The sequence below is a fragment of the Sardina pilchardus genome, chromosome 2 (assembly GCF_963854185.1).
Source record: "Sardina pilchardus chromosome 2, fSarPil1.1, whole genome shotgun sequence".
Classification (NCBI taxonomy): domain Eukaryota; kingdom Metazoa; phylum Chordata; class Actinopteri; order Clupeiformes; family Clupeidae; genus Sardina; species Sardina pilchardus.
In genome coordinates, this window is record NC_084995.1 from 28,041,776 (window position 1) to 28,062,553 (window position 20,778).

At 38.3% G+C, this 20,778-nt stretch overlaps 1 protein-coding gene across 2 annotated transcripts in view; it reads right to left on the reverse strand.

Annotated features, from left to right (window-relative positions):
- The window catches only part of arhgap45a (Rho GTPase activating protein 45a), a 42,318-nt gene that overhangs the window by 9,403 nt on the left and 12,137 nt on the right, over positions 1-20,778 (reverse strand). For both annotated transcript variants that reach the window (XM_062524315.1, XM_062524308.1), the window contains exons 12-16: positions 3,254-3,391; positions 2,057-2,244; positions 1,419-1,510; positions 935-1,033; positions 722-817 (exon numbers count right to left, since the gene is read on the reverse strand). In XM_062524315.1, the coding sequence (XP_062380299.1) occupies positions 722-817; positions 935-1,033; positions 1,419-1,510; positions 2,057-2,244; positions 3,254-3,391 (613 nt within the window). The remainder of the gene's footprint in view (positions 1-721; positions 818-934; positions 1,034-1,418; positions 1,511-2,056; positions 2,245-3,253; positions 3,392-20,778) is intronic.

A 20,778-nucleotide genomic window follows, 5' to 3' on the forward strand; every position in this document is an offset into this window, starting at 1 on the left:
GCCCTCCAAAAACTCCAGACATTTTCATTTTAATCATTAAATGTTTGTGCTGTGGCGAGTGAGACAAGGCACTCATGTGCCCTGTGATATCTCTGCACCCAAGTAGCAGTGCTTCCCCTGTGCTTCGCCCCAATATAGTATCCCAATATCTGCCTTGGAAATCGTCCTGTCTTTAATCTACATTGCCATTTGTACTCATTGTGAATAAGCAAGCCACAAGAAGTAATCGGGGATATTTGAATAGAAGAATAGAATAGAATAGAATATATACTTTTTTGATCCCGTGAGGGAAATTCAGTTCTCTGCATTTAACCCAATTTAACCGAATTAGTGAACACACAGCACACAGTGAACACACAGTGAGGTGAATCACACAACCCAGAGCAGTGAGCTGCCTGCCCAACCAGCGGCGCTCGGGGAGCAGTGAGGGGTTAGGTGCCTTGCTCAAGGGCACTTCAGCCGTAGTGGACTAGTCGGGGATCGAACCGGCAACCCTCCGGTTACAAGCCCGATGCGCTAACCAGTACACCACGGCTGCCCCCAAATATTATTTGCTTTGTTGGCTCACTTTTACTCACAACATGCTATCCGGCAACAAGATTCCATTCACTAGCCTATGCTAAGCTAGTGGGAGGGCTGTTCTAGGGGACTCTAGGAGAATAACCCAACTTCATAAAACAGTGGCGTGTTCCTTTAACGGTGGGAACTGGAGGGAACTCACGTTCAAAAGAGGCCACATTTCCATCCGCTTCCTCCGCATCTTCGTTAGATGATAGGGTTCCCGCGGAAACAGGCCTTTGGGCTTTAGTGATGTCACCTGTCATCACAAACACACCACAACAATTAAACAACCATTTAGAAAAACGGAATCGGCCTGAGATACATTATGGCTGACACAGACCCCTTAACAGTGCTATGCATTATGGGATGGTACCTGTGCTGGTGGTGGGGGACCCCGGGACACTGCCCCCTCCCACGCTGTCCGTATCACTCAGGGTAGAGGGCCACGACTTATGGGACTGGTCTCGCCCCGCTGTTGGAGAAACATCAAGATAAAGTCTCGGAACTTTCCAACATTTAATCACAATCGCTAAAGATCAGGATAAAAGTCTATCTCAGAACAACATTTAATCACAATCGCTAAAGATCAGGATAAAAGTCTATCTCAGAACGTTCCAACATTTAATCACAATTACTAAAGATCAGGATGAAAGTCCATCTCAGAACTTTCTAATGTTAATCGCCGTCACTAATATTATTACAATGCAGCTATAAATAGCGCAGCAATTATTCATACACAAAAGAGACTTCTCTAACTAGCATTGTTTAACTGGGGCAACACTAGTGCATAGAGAGTGTAACAGTAGACTCAGTATGTGAGAGGGGCACCTGCCCCTGGAGTCCACCTCAGCCCTCACCTCTCCTCTGCTTGGCCATATCTCCAGAGCCAGACTCCCCTGCTGCTGGGGTGCTGTCTGAGCCGCTGTGGCTCCGAACCCGCGCGGAACCCCTGAGTGAAGAGAACCGTTAAAATTTGATTCGTCAAAAGTTTGCAGACGATCACGGAGATGATATGTGGTAAGCCATCAGCTTCGTGTTGACAGCATTGGGCATTATTACAATATAACAATGAACCATTTACATGGACAGACAAGATAAAGAATTATATCCATCTCAAATGACTTCAGAAATATCACAGAATGAGAAGGCCAGCAACATAAGACAACTTGGCCAAACCCTCTAACTACCAACTCACACCACTAGCGCTGTGGCGTGGCCAGAGTGTCCCATTCGTGTGCCATGTGGTTGCAACAGTTCTGTCAGTCCTGAACACTGTGAGTGTGCACGCGTTTGTGTGTATGTGTGCGTGTGTGTGTGTGCGGGTACCTGTGTGTGTTTGTGTCTGTGTGTGTCTGTGTGTGTCTGTGTGTGTGCGGGTACCTGTGTGTGTTTGTGTGTGTGTTTGTGTGTTTGTGTGTGTGTGTGTGTGTGTGTGTGTGTGTGTGTGTGTGTGTGTGCGGGTAAATGTTTGTGTTTGTGTGTGTGGCGTACTCACTGGTTGGTGTCGGAGTAGCGCTCAAAGGTGTAGGTGGCGGGCGGCTCCTGGCTGAGGGGCAGGTTCTTGACGTGGGCGGCGTACTGCTGGCCCGGGTCGTACAGCTTGCAGCTCTCGCACAGCGTCTGGTAGTGCACCGGCAGCGCCGCCGTCTGCATGTGCATGATCTGGTAGTAGTAGATAGTGCACTGCAGGGACAAGGAGAGAGGACATGAAACAGAACAAAATGAGTCCCAGAAATGACACAGAATATGTCATTTAATATGTCATTCATATAATGTTGTATGAAACAAATAAATACATGAAATACATATAAAACATGAAACATATAAATGATGTTATATATGTTATATGAGATAACACTAAAGCACTTTTCCTCTGTCGCACGCACACTATAGTTGTTTATCCAGCAAATAATAAGATGTCCACAGACAATGGAGAGTATGTTGCATTATTTTATGAAAGTATGATGAATTGCGATATCGAAGCAAGTCAAATATGTGGTTTCTTATTACTAATTTCATCGAACTACAGGTATGCTACCTGATCTGGTAAAGTTACATAGTGCGCTTATAGCTGATAGAGGGCTGCAAAGTGAATGCAGAAGTGCCGTTCTCCCTGTTACGAGTTGATGAACCGCTGAAATGATTTTGGAAACACTATTTTAAGGTATGAAAAACTCTTTAGTGTTGCTTTAAAACCTTCTGCTTGACTTATGAATTTGTTTGTTATAGCTGCACATTTAGCTTGAGTATTTGCGTAGGTTTGAGTAAAATTACTGTCCTGATTTATCTCTCTGTTTACATGTACTGTATTATCTCCTGATTGTTAAAATTTTGATTCCTTTTAATGTCCTCCACAGTTGATTCCTTTCAACTTCTGATAAAATGATATCATTCTTTTATGGCCACAGTAAATTACACTGGAGGCGCCCACTTCGCCAATATCTTGGTCGGTAAACAAAACATACAAAAAGAAGATTTTAGCGTGCGGTTTTCCGCAGACTGGCAATGGCAATCTTCCTCTGAGTGTGGACCAGCAGGCAGGGCTAAGAGAAATCTGGTCAGGCGTGTAAACGTGAGCAAAGCTCCTTCATTACTATCCGCTCTAACCCCCTCTGGTGTGAGCTGGTCCATGTCTGAGTGGAAGGAAGAGTGAGTGCAGTGAGCTCGTTGCGCTTCTCTGCGAGAGACTCACGCTGCGGAGTGTCTGGTCCGTCTGTTTGATGAGCTCCTGGATCTGCCGCAACACGTTCACCTTCACGTCCTCTAGCTCCTGCTGGTGGGTGCTGGCGTCAGCGATGCACGTTCGGTATGTGGCCTCTGCTTCCTCGGCCTGGACACACACACACACACACACACACACACACACACACACACACACACACACACACATGCCCCAAATGGATGAGCTTCAACACGACTGAGCAACTCACCATATTCAGCAGGCACCATACACTAGCCCCATAGCTACATCTTCTAAATATATATTCCATGCACATCTAAAAGGCCCATCCAGTGTTCTCCTGTACTGACAGTTATATACTTACAGTTAACACGCTTTGCCAATGTCCAAATACAATGTCAACTATCAAGGATAAACAAGTGATCCGATCCACTCACGTCTACAGGACTACTAAAAATGTCCCGTCTCTCAAGCTATATATGCCTAGCCTGAAGCATGGAATGTTTGTCACAACATACCTTTAGCAATCGGCACAGTCACCAGACATGATGGTCACAATACCTGATGAGTTGATGTGTTCCCTGAAATGGCCCGTTTACTAGAGTCTATATTACACAATAAGGTGAGTTGTTTGGATGTCATGATTGAGACTAGGTGTACTTTCCACGGCTGCGGGCCCCCACCTTACATTATGATTCTATGGAATAGAGCGTGTTTTCAAAAAAAGTCCTCGGCTTCTTTTGAAGGAGACATAGAATGGAAACATTTTATGTCGTTATGTTTTATGTCTTTTTTGTCTTGGTTTTGATGACTTAGGAGAGGTTGTGCATAACCAAAGAGCCATCATGAACATGAGGCATGGTTGTGCCCTCTTTCATATGAAAATAATGGGCGAATTAGAACAAAGCCTACATGTGATGTCAAATATCACAAAGCCATTGAAGTTCAATAGTGATTGCCAAAGAGGGTGCCATTTAGTCAAAAGGACCATTTCAATACCCTAAATATAAGGTTTTAATTGGGCTTGTAAAATTGCAGTTGAAATTTGTTTTATATAAATCTAAGCTGAATACTGTATATACTATCTTAACATTAGAGAACACAGTACAATACTCAATTCATCCATTCTATGTCCTCTCTAAAGCGCAACAGCAGGCATCTTTCTCTGCAGCTCAGAGCTGTTTTTAAAGAGGAGAAATGTTCAACTTGGAGCTGTAAAACGCCCTACGTAGGGCTGTGCAATCAATTGATTTAAAAATGAAATCGTAAAATAGATTTTTCACTTCAACTAGGGTAATTACGGTACTTATGTTTGCAAGTGTTGAATTTTGTGGCACGTTCAATACTTTCTCTAAATATTAATAACTTAAAATGAATTATTACAGTGCATGAAAATGCACTGTACTGTTCTTCCTCGGTCTTCTTCTTCTTCTTATTACAGTGCATGAAAATGCACTGTACTGTTCTTCCTATTCTTCTTATTACAGTGCATGAAAATGCACTGTACTGTTCTTCCTAGGTTTCTTATTATTCCAACTTCTTCTAACGCTCGCAATTCAGCTTGAACCGTTTAACGTAGAAACTTGATTCAAACTTTGTTACGTAGGTCTTACTAAGGAGACCTGTGCAATATATTTTTCAACTTTGTAACTTTTATACTTTTTAAACTGTAAATTAAAAACTATTAAACATTTCCCCATAGACTTAACATTGCTCATTATGACATCACGGCAGCAATTAGAATGTTACGCCAGGTGGCCAGTCCAGGTGCAGCAGCTCTCTCTCTCTCTCTCTCTCTCTCTCTCTCAGGCTTTAAACTGGCTCTCTTGAGACTACATTTTCTGTTCCCCTGTATCAACGGTATCAACATAAGTCTTCCTAATTCCATCCAACTTTCTATCCATTCATCTTCTTCAAACCATTCACTCATCCACCCATTCTAAACAGTTTGCCTATCAACATCAATTAGACGATCTACATTCAACTTTGAAACAATCTACTCTGTCTCAGGCCTGGCTCTCTTAAGACTAGCCAGTTAAATTGATTACACCTGTATCTGTATCCACTACTCTCTCAGTAGAGAGCTGTGTCTCTCCATTCTACAAGAATATAAGGCACATTCCATCCAACTTTCTATCCATTCATCTTCTTCAGACCATTCACTCATCCACCCATTAAACTGTTTATCAACATCCATTAAACTCTCTGTCTATCAACATTAATTAGACTAGCTACATTCAACTTTTAAATGATTTACTCTGTCTCAGGCTTTAAGCGTACACTCTGGCTCTCTTAAGACTAGCCAGTTAAATTGATTACACCTGTATCAACAACTCTCAGAGAGCTGTATCAGCGTCTCTCTTAACAAGAATATAAGGCACATTCCATCCAACCTTCTATCCATTCATCTTCTTCAGACCATTCACTCATCCACCCATTAAACTGTCAATCAATATCTATTAAACAATCTGCCTATCAACATCCATTAAACATTCTATCTATCAACATTAATTAGACTATCTACATACAACGTTTAAAGTATTTACTGTGGGTGCCTCTCAAGCAGCGTTTATATGCCCTCCCTCGCTCCTCGATCCTCAATGATCTACATAAAGAAAGATCAGTGAGGATCGAGGAGCGAGAGAGGACGCGTAAACACTATATGAGAGGCACCTTCTGTCTCAGGCTTTAAGCATACAATCTCATTAAGACTACAGATCCTGTTTCACTACTTCCTTTGTCCACAACTGTTTCAAAATAAAGGTCCTCACTGCAATAATACACTATTAAATCATTTAACCATTGTAACTACTCAACTATTTAACTGTTCAACCATTCCAACTGTCAGTTATCAACTAGAACTATGCCTCCAGTCAACTACACGAAAACTCCATGTACCTAGCAACCAATATATCAACCATTAAAATTAAGTGTTTATGACCGTTTCCATAGCAACCAACATGATTATACTGCAGTAACTTCTTGTTTCCTGATAGTGGCCACCATGGATACCCTAGCAACAAATGTTTCAAAATAAAAGTCCTCACACTCTAAAAAATGCTGGGTTAAAAACAACCCACATTTAGTTATTTTCAACCCAACTGCTGAGTAAAATGGGGTCCAACACAGCATTGGGTTATCTTAACCCAGCAAATTGGGTTATTAAATTTAACCCAGCGGATGGGTTGATATTTCAATTAATGTGTTGGGTTATTTTGACACGAATGTTTAGTTAAATTTACATAATGTTTGGGTTATATTTGAAACCAAATCCCAAAAAAATCCACTGGTTCATTTTTAAAACTTTTCACTTAAATAGCCAAACTTAAAGTCACACATTTTGTTGACAGCTTGGATACAGACAATATATTATATGAGAAATGGGCAAGAATAGCCATGCAATGAAATAAAACAGACATGATTATTTATTTTATACTTTTCTTTATTTTTGAACAGTCTGTGATAGGCTACTTCCATGGGCAGGCAGATTCCACGGTCCGTTTCGGGGGTCAGCCCTGTCAATCAAAGAAAAAAAAAGAATCAGTTATTTACAGAGCTTTATATCAAGACTTCCATGAACCATTATCAATGAATGATGTTGACAAACATTAAAAATCCACCAGGAGACCCAATATTATGGCGTTGTTTTAATCCTAATACAGGTAATACAAAACGTGCGTTTGGAGATGAGCTGGATAAGCAGGCTAATAAACGTAATTTCAGTAGTGGCGATGCTAACGTTAGCTAGCCAATGTTAGCACGTTATTCAGTCAGTGGATCCAAGGTGTTTGTAACGCTACTACCAAAATACACCCAATAAGTAACATGGCTATAATATGAAGCTACCCTAAATTAGTTAATAAGATGTTGTTTGCCATGATTATTACCGTCAGTTACGTGTGTTGGGCAGAGACTACTTCGCTGTAGCCTAGCTAACATTAGCAGCTAGCTGATAAACCTCAGCTGCACCACAAAGCATAATTTTGTTACTTGTCTGCTAACATTACCTACAGCTGTTATGCTAATTTTAGTTCGTTGTAAAAGTTCGTTTTGTTTCTGTTCAGCGGTTCATACCCAGTGAACATAGAACTGTGTTTTTTATGAGTCTGTCTTTGTGTAGATTTAACATGAACAGATATTGTAAGTTAATGTTAACTTAGCTTAACTGCTAGCTAATATAGCTGTCATGCTTGAGGCTGAACGAAATCGTCAGGCAGAATATTCATTCATATCACAAAGGGTATGTCTCTGGGTGGACTTTTAAAATCCGTCTGGATTTCTTTTTAAAATGCAGAAGTTAAAAACAGATACATACCTTCCGGAATCGCCTGATTTCCATTGCATTTGTTGGCAGCAGCTGCTGGACTGGACGGTTGAAAGAATATGTCTGCCGATTTTTTTCTTCAACCTCTCAAATAACTATGCAGCTGTGTTAAATTCACCCAGGTGCTGGGCAGTGTGCTCCACATCAGGTGGGGGAGAGGAGGGGCACAGTCCTAAATGGTCAACCCAGCAGCGCTGTACTATCAACCCAACAAGCTGGGTTACAGAAATGACCCAATACGAGTTAAAACAACCCAATAAAATGACCCAGCAGCCTCAACCCAGCGGTTTGGTTGAAAAAATAACCCAGCATTTTTTAGAGTGCACTAGCAAGTTAGCATGGTTAGCATAGTTAACATAGTTAGCATTTTTAGCATAACTGCAAAAAACATCAACTAAGTTAGCTAATCAACCTGGTTAGCATTGTTAGCAATTTTAGCATTGTTAGCATTTTTAGCATTATTGCTAGAAATCATCAGTTAAGTTAGCTAATCAACCTGGTTAGCATTGTTAGTTTAAGTTAGCATTGTTACCATAGTTAACATTGCTAAAATAGTTAGCATGTTTAGCATAACTGCTAGAAATCATTAGCTAAGTTAGCTAATCAACCTGGTTAACACTGTGAGCATAGTTAGCATAGTTAACATTTTTACCATTACTGCATGAAATCAGTAGCTAAGTTAACCAATCAACCTGGTTATCATTGTTACCATAGTTAACATTTTAACATGAATAGTAATCATTAGTTAAGTTAGAACTGGGAATGTTTCAGCTTTAAACTGTCTACCTTCACACTATCAACTCTCTGTAAACTATGCAACCACCATGTTTACCCTAGCTACACCTTAGTAACCATATCTACATTATCTATCTATTTTTGCATTTTCATGCACTGGTAATTCCTTGGAATTGCATTTCTAGTTATTATTATTAAACTTCTTCTTCTAACGCTCGCAATTCAGCTTCAACCGTTTAACGTAGAAACTTCATTCAAACTTTGTTGCGTAGGTCTTGCTTATGCCATATGTGCTTTATATTTTTCAACTTTGTAACTTTTATACTTTTTAAACTATTAGTTAAAAACTATCACCATTTCCCCCATAGACTTAACATTGCTCATTATGACATCACGGCAGCAATTAGAATGTTACCCCAGCTGGTCAGCCACCTGGGCACCAAATGTCAGTTTCTCTCAGGCTCCTCTCTGAAGACTACATATTCTGTTCCCCTGTATCCTCTGCGCACAACAGTATCAAAATAAGTCCTCCTAATTCCATCCAACTTTATATCCATTCATCTTCTTCAAACCATTCACTCATCCACCCATTCTAAACAGTCTGCCTATCAACAACATCAATTAGACGCTCTACATTGAACTTTTAAACAATCTACTCTGTCTCAGGCTGGCTCTCTTAAGACTAGCCAGTTAAATTGATTACACCTGTATCTGTATCCACTACTCTCAGTAGAGAGCTGTGTCTCTCCATTCTACAAGAATATAAGGCACATTCCATCCAACATTCTATCCATTCATCTTCTTCAGACCATTCACTCATCCACCCATTAAACTGTCTATCAACATCTATTAAACAATCTGTCTAACATCCATTAAACTCTCTGTCTATCAACATTAATTAGACTATCTACATTCAACTTTTAAATTATTTACTCTGTCTCAGGCTTTAAGATACTCTGGCTCTCTTAAGACTAGCCAGTTAAATTGATTACACCTGTGTCAACTACTCTCAGAGAGCTGTATCAGTGTCTCTCTTAACAAGAATATAAGGCACATTCCATCCAACCTTCTATCCATTCATCTTCTTCAGACCATTCACTCATCCACCCATTAAACTGTCAATCAATATCTATTAAACAATCTGCCTATCAACATCCATTAAACATTCTATCTATCAACATTAATTAGACTATCTACATACAACTTTTAAAGTATTTACTGTGGGTCCCTCTCAAGCAGCGTTTATATGTCCTCCCTCGATCCTCGATCCTCAATGATCTACATAAAGAAAGATAGAAGAAGGGCTAGACTATCCCATTGTTGCCGCTCCATCATTCTTTATGTAGATCAGTGAGGAGCGAGAGAGGACGCGTAAACGCTATGAGAAGCACCTTCTGTCTCAGGCTTTAAGCATACAATCTCATTAAGACTACAGATCCTGTTTCACTACTTCCTCTGTCCACAACTGTTTCAAAATAAAGGTCCTCACTGCAATAATACACTATTAAATCATTTAACCATTGAAACTACTCAACTATTGAACTGTTCAACCATTCCAACTGTCAGTTATCATCCACTATGCCTCCAGTCAACTACATGAAACCTCCATGTACCTAGCAACCAACATAGCAACCATTAAAAAGTGTTTATGGCCGTTTCCATAGCAACCAACATGATTATACTGCAGTAACTTCTTGTTTCCTGATAGTGGCCACCATGGATACCCTAGCAACAAATGTTTCAAAATAAAAGTCCTCACTAGCAAGTTAGCTAGTTACCATGGTTAACATAGTTAGCATTGTTAGCATAGTTAGCATTTTTAGCATAACTGCAAAAAATCATCAACTAAGTTAGCTAATCAACCTGGTTAGCATTGTTAGCAAATTTAGCATTGTTAGCATAGTTAGCATTTTTAGCATTACTGCTAGAAATCATCGGTTAAGTTAGCTAATCAACCTGGTTAGCATTGTTAGCATTGCTAGCATAGTAAGCATTTTTAGCGTAACTGCTAGAAATCATTAGCTAAGTTAGCTAATCAACATTTTAACATGAATAGAAATCATTAGTTAAGTTAGAACTGGAACGTTTCATCTTTAAACTGTCTACCTTCACACTATCAACTCTCTGTAAACTATGCAACCACCATGTTTACCCTAGCTACACCTTAGTAACCATATCTACATTATCTATCTATTTTTGCATTTTCATGCACTGGTAATTCCTTGGAATTGCATTTCTAGTTATTACAGTGCATGAAAATGCACTGTACTGTTCTTCCTATTCTTCTTATTATTACAGTGCATGAAAATGCACTGTACTGTTCTTCCTATTCTTCTTATTATTATTATTACAGTGCATGAAAATGCACTGTACTGTTCTTCCTAGGCTTCTTCTTCTTATTATTCTTCTTCTAACGCACGCAAATCAGCTAGAACCGTTTAACGTAGAAACTTCATTCAAACTGCGTTACGTAGGTCTTACTTAGGACATGTGTGCTATGACTTTTCAACTTTGTAACTTTTATACTTTTTAAACTATTAGTTAAAAACTATTACAATTTCCCCCATAGACTTAACATTGCTCATTATGACATCACGGCAGCAATTAGAATCTTACTCCAGCTGGTCAGCCACCTGGGCACCAACTGTCAGTTTCTCTCAGGCAATCTCTCTGAAGACTACATATTCTGTTCCCCTGTATCCTCTGTGCACAACAGTATCAAAATAAGTCCTCCTAATTCCATCCAACTTTATATCCATTCATCTTCTTCAAACCATTCACTCATCCACCCATTCTAAACAGTCTGCCTATCAACATCAATTAGACGTTCTACATTCAACTTTTAAACAATCTACTCTGTCTCAGGCTGGCTCTCTTAAGACTAGCCAGTTAAATTGATTACACCTGTGTCTGTATCCACTACTCTCAGTAGAGAGCTGTGTCTCTCCACTCTACAAGAATATAAGGCACATTCCATCCAACATTCTATCCATTCATCTTCTTCAGACCATTCACTCATCCACCCATTAAACTGTCTATCAACATCTATTAAACAATCTGTCTATCAACATCCATTAAACTCTCTGTCTATCAACATTAATTAGACTATCTACATTCAACTTTTTAATTATTTACTCTGTCTCAGGCTTTTATAGTACACTCTGGTTCTCTTAAGACTAGCCAGTTAAATTGATTACACCTGTGTCAACTACTCTCAGAGAGCTGTATCAGTGTCTCTCTTAACAAGAATATAAGGCACATTCCATCCAACCTTCTATCCATTCATCTTCTTCAGACCATTCACTCATCCACCATTAAACTGTCAATCAATATCTATTAAACAATCTGCCTATCAACATCCATTAAACATTCTGTCTATCAACATTAATTAGACTATCTACATACAACTTTTAAAGTATTTACTGTGGGTCCCTCTCAAGCAGCGTTTATATGTCCTCCCTCGCTCCTCGATCCTCAATGATCTACATAAAGAAAGATAGAAGAAGGGCTAGACTATCCCATTGTTGCCGCTCCATCATTCTTTATGTAGATCAGTGAGGAGCGAAAGAGGACGCGTAAACGCTATATGAGAGGCACCTTCTGTCTCAGGCTTTAAGCATACAATCTCATTAAGACTACAGATCCTGTTTCACTACGTCCTCTGTCCACAACTGTTTCAAAATAAAGGTCCTCACTGCAATAATACACTATTAAATCATTTAACCATTGAAACTACTCAACTATTGAACTGTTCAACCATTCCAACTGTCAGTTATCATCCACTATGCCTCCAGTCAACTACATGAAACCTCCATGTACCTAGCAACCAACATAGCAACCATTAAAATTAAGTGTTTGTGACCGTTTCCATAGCAACCAACATGATTATACTGCAGTAACTTCTTGTTTCCTGATAGTGGCCACCATGGATACCCTAGCAAAAAAATGTTTCAAAATAAAAGTCCTCACTAGCAAGTTAGCTAGTTAGCATGGTTAGCATAGTTAGCATTGTTAGCATTTTTAGTATAACTGCAAAAAATCATCAACTAAGTTAGCTAATCAACCTGGTTAGCATTGTTAGCAAATTTAGCATTGTTAGCATAGTTAGCATTTTTAGCATTACTGCTAGAAATCATCGGTTAAGTTAGCTAATCAACCTGGTTAGCATTGTTAGTAAAGTTAGCATTGCTAGCATAATAAGCAGTTTTAGCGTAACTGCTAGAAATCATTAGCTTAGTTAGCTAATCAACATTTTAACATGAATAGAAATCATTAGTTAAGTTAGAACTGGAACGTTTCATCTTTAAAACGTCTACCTTCACACTATCAACTCTCTGTAAACTATGCAACCACCATGTTTACCCTAGCTACACCTTAGTAACCATATCTACATTATCTATCTATTTTTGCATTTTCATGCACTGGTAATTCCTTGGAATTGCATTTCTAGTTAAACTTCTTCTTCTAACGCTCGCAATTCAGCTTCAACCGTTTAACGTAGAAACTTCATTCAAACTTTGTTGCGTAGGTCTTGCTTATGCCATATGTGCTTTATATTTTTCAACTTTGTAACTTTTATACTTTTTAAACTATTAGTTAAAAACTATCACCATTTCCCCCATAGACTTAACATTGCTCATTATGACATCACGGCAGCAATTAGAATGTTACCCCAGCTGGTCAGCCACCTGGGCACCAACTGTCAGTTTCTCTCAGGCTCCTCTCTGAAGACTACATATTCTGTTCCCCTGTATCCTCTGCGCACAACAGTATCAAAATAAGTCCTCCTAATTCCATCCAACTTTATATCCATTCATCTTCTTCAAACCATTCACTCATCCACCCATTCTAAACAGTCTGCCTATCAACAACATCAATTAGACGCTCTACATTGAACTTTTAAACAATCTACTCTGTCTCAGGCTGGCTCTCTTAAGACTAGCCAGTTAAATTGATTACACCTGTATCTGTATCCACTACTCTCAGTAGAGAGCTGTGTCTCTCCATTCTACAAGAATATAAGGCACATTCCATCCAACATTCTATCCATTCATCTTCTTCAGACCATTCACTCATCCACCCATTAAACTGTCTATCAACATCTATTAAACAATCTGTCTATCAACATCCATTAAACTTTAAATTAAACATTAATTAGACTATCTACATTCAACTTTTAAATTATTTACTCTGTCTCAGGCTTTAAGAGTACTCTGGCACTCTTAAGACTAGCCAGTTAAATTGATTACACCTGTGTCAACTACTCTCAGAGAGCTGTATCAGTGTCTCTCTTAACAAGAATATAAGGCACATTCCATCCAACCTTCTATCCACTCATCTTCTTCAGACCATTCACTCATCCACCCATTAAACTGTCAATCAATATCTATTAAACAATCTGCCTATCAACATCCATTAAACATTCTGTCTATCAACATTAATTAGACTATCTACATACAACTTTTAAAGTATTTACTGTGGGTCCCTCTCAAGCAGCGTTTATATGTCCTCCCTCGCTCCTCGATCCTCAATGATCTACATAAAGAAAGATAGAAGAAGGGCTAGACTATCCCATTGTTGCCGCTCCATCATTCTTTATGTAGATCAGTGAGGAGCGAGAGAGGACGCGTAAACGCTATGAGAGGCACCTTCTGTCTCAGGCTTTAAGCATACAATCTCATTAAGACTACAGATCCTGTTTCACTACTTCCTCTGTCTACAACTGTTTCAAAATAAAGGTCCTCACTGCAATTATACACTATTAAATCATTTAACCATTGAAACTACTCAACTATTGAAATGTTCAACCATTCCAACTGTCAGTTATCATCAACTATGCCTCCAGTCAACTACATGAAACCTCCATGTACCTAGCAACCAACATAGCAACCATTAAAATTAAGTGTTTATAACCGTTTCCATAGCAACCAACATGATTATACTGCAGTAACTTCTTGTTTCCTGATAGTGGCCACCATGGATACCCTAGCAACAAATGTTTCAAAATAAAAGTCCTCACTAGCAAGTTAGCTAGTTAGCATAGTTAACATTGTTAACATAGTTAGCATTTTTAGCATAACTGCAAAAAATCATCAACTAAGTTAGCTAATCAACCTGGTTAGCATTGTCAGCAAATTTAGCATTGTTAGCATAGTTAGCATTTTTAACATTACTGCTAGAAATCATCGATAAGTTAGCTAATCAACCTGGTTAGCATTGTTAGTAAAGTTAGCATTGCTAGCATAATTAGCATTTTTAGCTTAACTGCTAGAAATCATTAGCTAAGTTAGCTAATCAACATTTTAACATGAATAGAAATCATTAGTTAAGTTAGAACTGGAATGTTTCATCTTTAAACTGTCTACCTTCACACTATCAACTCTCTGTAAACTATGCAACCACCATGTTTACCCTAGCTACACCTTAGTAACCATATCTACATTATCTATCTTTTTTAGCATTTTCATGCACTGGTAATTCCTTGGAATTGCATTTCTAGTTCTTCTTCTAACGTACGCAATTCAGCTTGAACCGTTTAACGTAGAAACTTCATTCAACCTTTGTTGCATAGGTCTCGCTTATGCCATGTGTGCTTTGTATTTTTCAACTTTGTAACTTTTATACTTTTTAAACTATGAATTAAAAAACGATTTCCCCATAGATTTAACATTGAGCTATTTCCCCATAGACTTAACATTGCTCATTATGACATCACGGCAGCAATTAGAATGTTACACCAGGTGGCCAGTCCAGGTGCAGCAGCTCTCTCTCTCTCTCTCTCAGGCTTTAAACATTGCTCTCTTGAGACTACATTTTCTGTTCCCCTGTATCAACTGTATCAGCATAAGTCTTCCTAATTCCATCCAACTTTCTATCCATTCATCTTCTTCAAACCATTCACTCATCCACCCATTCTAAACAGTCTGCCTATCAACATCAATTAGACGATCTACATTCAACTTTTAAACAATCTACTCTGTCTCAGGCTTTAAGGACACACTCTGGGTCTCTTAAGACTAGCCAGTTAAATTGATTACACCTGTATCTGTATCCACTACTCTCAGTAGAGAGCTGTGTCTCTCCATTCTACAAGAATATAAGGCCCATAAAGTCCATCCAACTTTCTATCCATTCATCTTCTTCAGACCATTCACTCATCCACCCATTAAACTGTCTCTCAACATCCATTAAACTCTCTGTCTATCAACATTAATTAGACTACATTCAACTTTTAAATTATTTACTCTGTCTCAGGCTTCAAGCACTCTGGCTATCTTAAGACTAGCCAGTTAAATTGATTACACCTGTATCAACTGTCAGTTTCTCTGGCTATAAGCATACAATCTCTCTGAAGACTACATATCCTGGTAACTGTTCCCTCTGTCCACAACTGTTTCAAAATAAAAGTCCTCACTGCAATAATACACCATTAAATCATTTAACCATTGAAACTACTCAACTATTTAACCATTCCAACTGTCAGTTATCATCAACTATGCCTCCAGTCAACTACATGAAACCTCCGTGTACCTAGCAACCAACATAGCAACCATTAAAATTAAGCGTTTATGACCGTTTCCATAGCAACCAACATGATTATACTGCAGTAACTTCTTGTTTCCTGATAGTGGCCACAATGGATACCCTTGCAACAAATGTTTAAAAATAAAAGTCCTCACTAGCAAGTTAGCTAGTTAGCATGGTTAGCATAGTTAGCATTTTTAGCATAACTGTTAGAAATGATTGGCTAAGTTAGCTAATCAACCTGGTTAGCATGTTTAGCATTGTTAGCATTTTTAGCATAACTGCAAAAAATCATCAACTAAGTTAGCTAATCAACCTGGTTAGCATTGTTAGCATTTTTAACATTGTTAGCATAGTTAGCATTTTTAACATTATTGCTAGAAATCATCAGTTAAGTTAGCTAATCAACCTGGTTAGCAATGTTAGTTTAAGTTAGCATTGTTACCATAGTTAGCATTGCTAGCATAGTTAGCTAATCAACCTGGTTAGAACTGTGAGCATAGTTAGCATAGTTAACATTTTTACCATAACTGCTTGAAATCAGTAGCTAAGTTAACCAATCAACCTGGTTATCATTGTTACCATAGACATTTTAACATGAATATAAATCATTAGTTAAGTTAGAACTGGAATGTTTCAGCTTTAAACTGTCTACCTTCACACTATCAACTCTGTAAACTATGCAACCACCATGTTTACCCTAGCTACACCTTAGTAACCATATCTACATTATCTATCTATTTTTGCATTTTCATGCACTGGTAATTCCTTGGAATTGCGTTTCTAGTTATTATTAAACTTCTTCTTCTAACGCTCGCAATTCAGCTTCAACCGTTTAACGTAGAAACTTCATTCAAACTTTGTTGCGTAGGTCTTGCTTATGCCATATGTGCTTTATATTTTTCAACTTTGTAACTTTTATACTTTTTAAACTATTAGTTAAAAACTATCACCATTTCCCCCATAGACTTAACATTGCTCATTATGACATCACGGCAGCAATTAGAATGTTACCCCAGCTGGTCAGCCACCTGGGCACCAACTGTCAGTTTCTCTCAGGCTCCTCTCTGAAGACTACATATTCTGTTCCCCTGTATCCTCTGCGCACAACAGTATCAAAATAAGTCCTCCTAATTCCATCCAACTTTATATCCATTCATCTTCTTCAAACCATTCACTCATCCACCCATTCTAAACAGTCTGCCTATCAACAACATCAATTAGACGCTCTACATTGAACTTTTAAACAATCTACTCTGTCTCAGGCTGGCTCTCTTAAGACTAGCCAGTTAAATTGATTACACCTGTATCTGTATCCACTACTCTCAGTAGAGAGCTGTGTCTCTCCATTCTACAAGAATATAAGGCACATTCCATCCAACATTCTATCCATTCATCTTCTTCAGACCATTCACTCATCCACCCATTAAACTGTCTATCAACATCTATTAAACAATCTGTCTAACATCCATTAAACTCTCTGTCTATCAACATTAATTAGACTATCTACATTCAACTTTTAAATTATTTACTCTGTCTCAGGCTTTAAGATATTCTGGCTCTCTTAAGACTAGCCAGTTAAATTGATTACACCTGTGTCAACTACTCTCAGAGAGCTGTATCAGTGTCTCTCTTAACAAGAATATAAGGCACATTCCATCCAACCTTCTATCCATTCATCTTCTTCAGACCATTCACTCATCCACCCATTAAACTGTCAATCAATATCTATTAAACAATCTGCCTATCAACATCCATTAAACATTCTATCTATCAACATTAATTAGACTATCTACATACAACTTTTAAAGTATTTACTGTGGGTCCCTCTCAAGCAGCGTTTATATGTCCTCCCTCGATCCTCGATCCTCAATGATCTACATAAAGAAAGATAGAAGAAGGGCTAGACTATCCCATTGTTGCCGCTCCATCATTCTTTATGTAGATCAGTGAGGAGCGAGAGAGGACGCGTAAACGCTATGAGAAGCACCTTCTGTCTCAGGCTTTAAGCATACAATCTCATTAAGACTACAGATCCTGTTTCACTACTTCCTCTGTCCACAACTGTTTCAAAATAAAGGTCCTCACTGCAATAATACACTATTAAATCATTTAACCATTGAAACTACTCAACTATTGAACTGTTCAACCATTCCAACTGTCAGTTATCATCCACTATGCCTCCAGTCAACTACATGAAACCTCCATGTACCTAGCAACCAACATAGCAACCATTAAAAAGTGTTTATGACCGTTTCCATAGCAACCAACATGATTATACTGCAGTAACTTCTTGTTTCCTGATAGTGGCCACCATGGATACCCTAGCAACAAATGTTTCAAAATAAAAGTCCTCACTAGCAAGTTAGCTAGTTACCATGGTTAGCATAGTTAGCATTGTTAGCATAGTTAGCATTTTTAGCATAACTGCAAAAAATCATCAACTAAGTTAGCTAATTAACCTGGTTAGCATTGTTAGCAAATTTAGCATTGTTAGCATAGTTAGCATTTTTAGCATTACTGCTAGAAATCATCGGTTAAGTTAGCTAATCAACCTGGTTAGCATTGTTAGCATTGCTAGCATAGTAAGCATTTTTAGCGTAACTGCTAGAAATCATTAGCTAAGTTAGCTAATCAACATTTTAACATGAATAGAAATCATTAGTTAAGTTAGAACTGGAACGTTTCATCTTTAAACTGTCTACCTTCACACTATCAACTCTCTGTAAACTATGCAACCACCATGTTTACCCTAGCTACACCTTAGTAACCATATCTACATTATCTATCTATTTTTGCATTTTCATGCACTGGTAATTCCTTGGAATTGCATTTCTAGTTATTATTCCACTACTTCTAACGCACGCAATTCAGCTTGAACCGTTTAACGTAGAAACTTCATTCAAACGTTGTTGCGTAGGTCTTGCTTATGCCAGGTGTGCTTTGTATTTTTCAACTTTGTAACTTTTATACTTTTTAAACTGTAAATTAAAAACTATTAAACATTTCCCCATAGACTTAACATTGCTCATTATGACATCACGGCAGCAATTAGAATGTTACGCCAGGTGGCCAGTCCAGGTGCAGCAGCTCTCTCTCTCTCTCAGGCTACATACACTGGCTCTCTTAAGACTAGCCAGTTAAATTGATTACACCTGTATCTGTATCCACTACTCTCAGTAGAGAGCTGTGTCTCTCCAGTCTACAAGAATATAAGGCACATTCCATCCAACTTTCTATCCATTCATCTTCTTCAGACCATTCACTCATCCACCCATTAAACTGTCTATCAACATCTATTAAACAATCTGCCTATCAACATCCATTAAACTCTCTGTCTATCAACATTAATTAGACTATCTACATTCAACTTTTAAATGATTTACTCTGTCTCAGGCTTTAAGCACATTCTGGCTCTTTTAAGACTAGCCAGTTAAATTGATTACACCTGTATCAACTACTCTCAGAGAGCTGTATCAGTGTCTCTCTTAACAAGAATATAAGGCACATTCCATCCAACCTTCTATCCATTCATCTTCTTCAGACCATTCACTCATCCACCCATTAAACTGTCAATCAATATCTATTAAACAATCTGCCTATCAACATCCATTAAACATTCTGTCTATCAACATTAATTAGACTATCTACATACAAGTATTTACTGTGGGTGCCTCTCAAGCAGCGTTTATATGTCCTCCCTCGCTCCTCGGGCCTCGATCCTCAATGATCTACATAAAGAAAGATAGAAGAAGGGCTAGACTATCCCATTGTTGCCGCTCCATCATTCTTTATGTAGATCAGTGAATTGTCAATTGTTTCCTCTGTCCACAACTGTTTCAAAATAAAAGTCCTCACTGCAATAATACACCATTAAATAATTTAACCATTGAAACTACTCAACTATTGAACTGTTCAACCATTCCAACTGTCAGTTATCATCCACTATGCCTCCAGTCAACTACATGAAACCTCCATGTACCTAGCAACCAAGTGTTTATGACCGTTTCCATAGCAACCAACATGATTATACTGCAGTAACTTCTTGTTTCCTGATAGTGGCCACCATGGATACCCTAGCAACAAATGTTTCAAAATAAAAGTCCTCACTAGCAAGTTAGCTAGTTAGCATAGTTAGCATTTTTAGCATAACTGCAAAAAATCATCAACTAAGTTAGCTTATCAACCTGGTTAGCATTGTTAGCATATTTAGCATTGTTAGCATAGTTAGCAATTTTAGCATTACTGCTAGAAATCATTAGCTAAGTTAGCTAATCAACCTGGTTAGCATTGTTAGTAAAGTTAGCATTGCTAGCATAATTAGCATTTTTAACGTAACTGCTAGAAATCATTAGCTAAGTTAGCTAATCAACATTTTAACATGAATAGAAATCATTAATTAAGTTAGAACTGGAATGTTTCATCTTTAAACTGTCTACCTTCACACTATCAACTCTCTGTAAACTATGCAACCACCATGTTTACCCTAGCTACACCTTAGTAGCCATATCTACATTATCTATCTATTTTTGCATTTTCATGCACTGGTAATTCCTTGGAATTGCATTTCTAGTTCTTCTTCTAACGCACGCAATTCAGCTTCAACCGCTTAACGTAGAAACTCCATTCAAATTTTGACGCGTAGGTCTTACTTACGCGATGTGGGCTTTGTATTTTTCAACTTTGTAACTTTTATACTTTTTAAACTATTAGTTAAAAACTATTACAATTTCCCCCATAGACTTAACATGGCTCATTATGACATCACGGCAGCAATTAGAATGTTACCCCAGCTGGTCAGCCACCTGGGCACCAACTGTCAGTTTCTCTCAGGCTCCTCTCTGAAGACTACATATTCTGTTCCCCTGTATCCTCTGCGCACAACAGTATCAAAATAAGTCCTCCTAATTCCATCCAACTTTATATCCATTCATCTTCTTCAAACCATTCACTC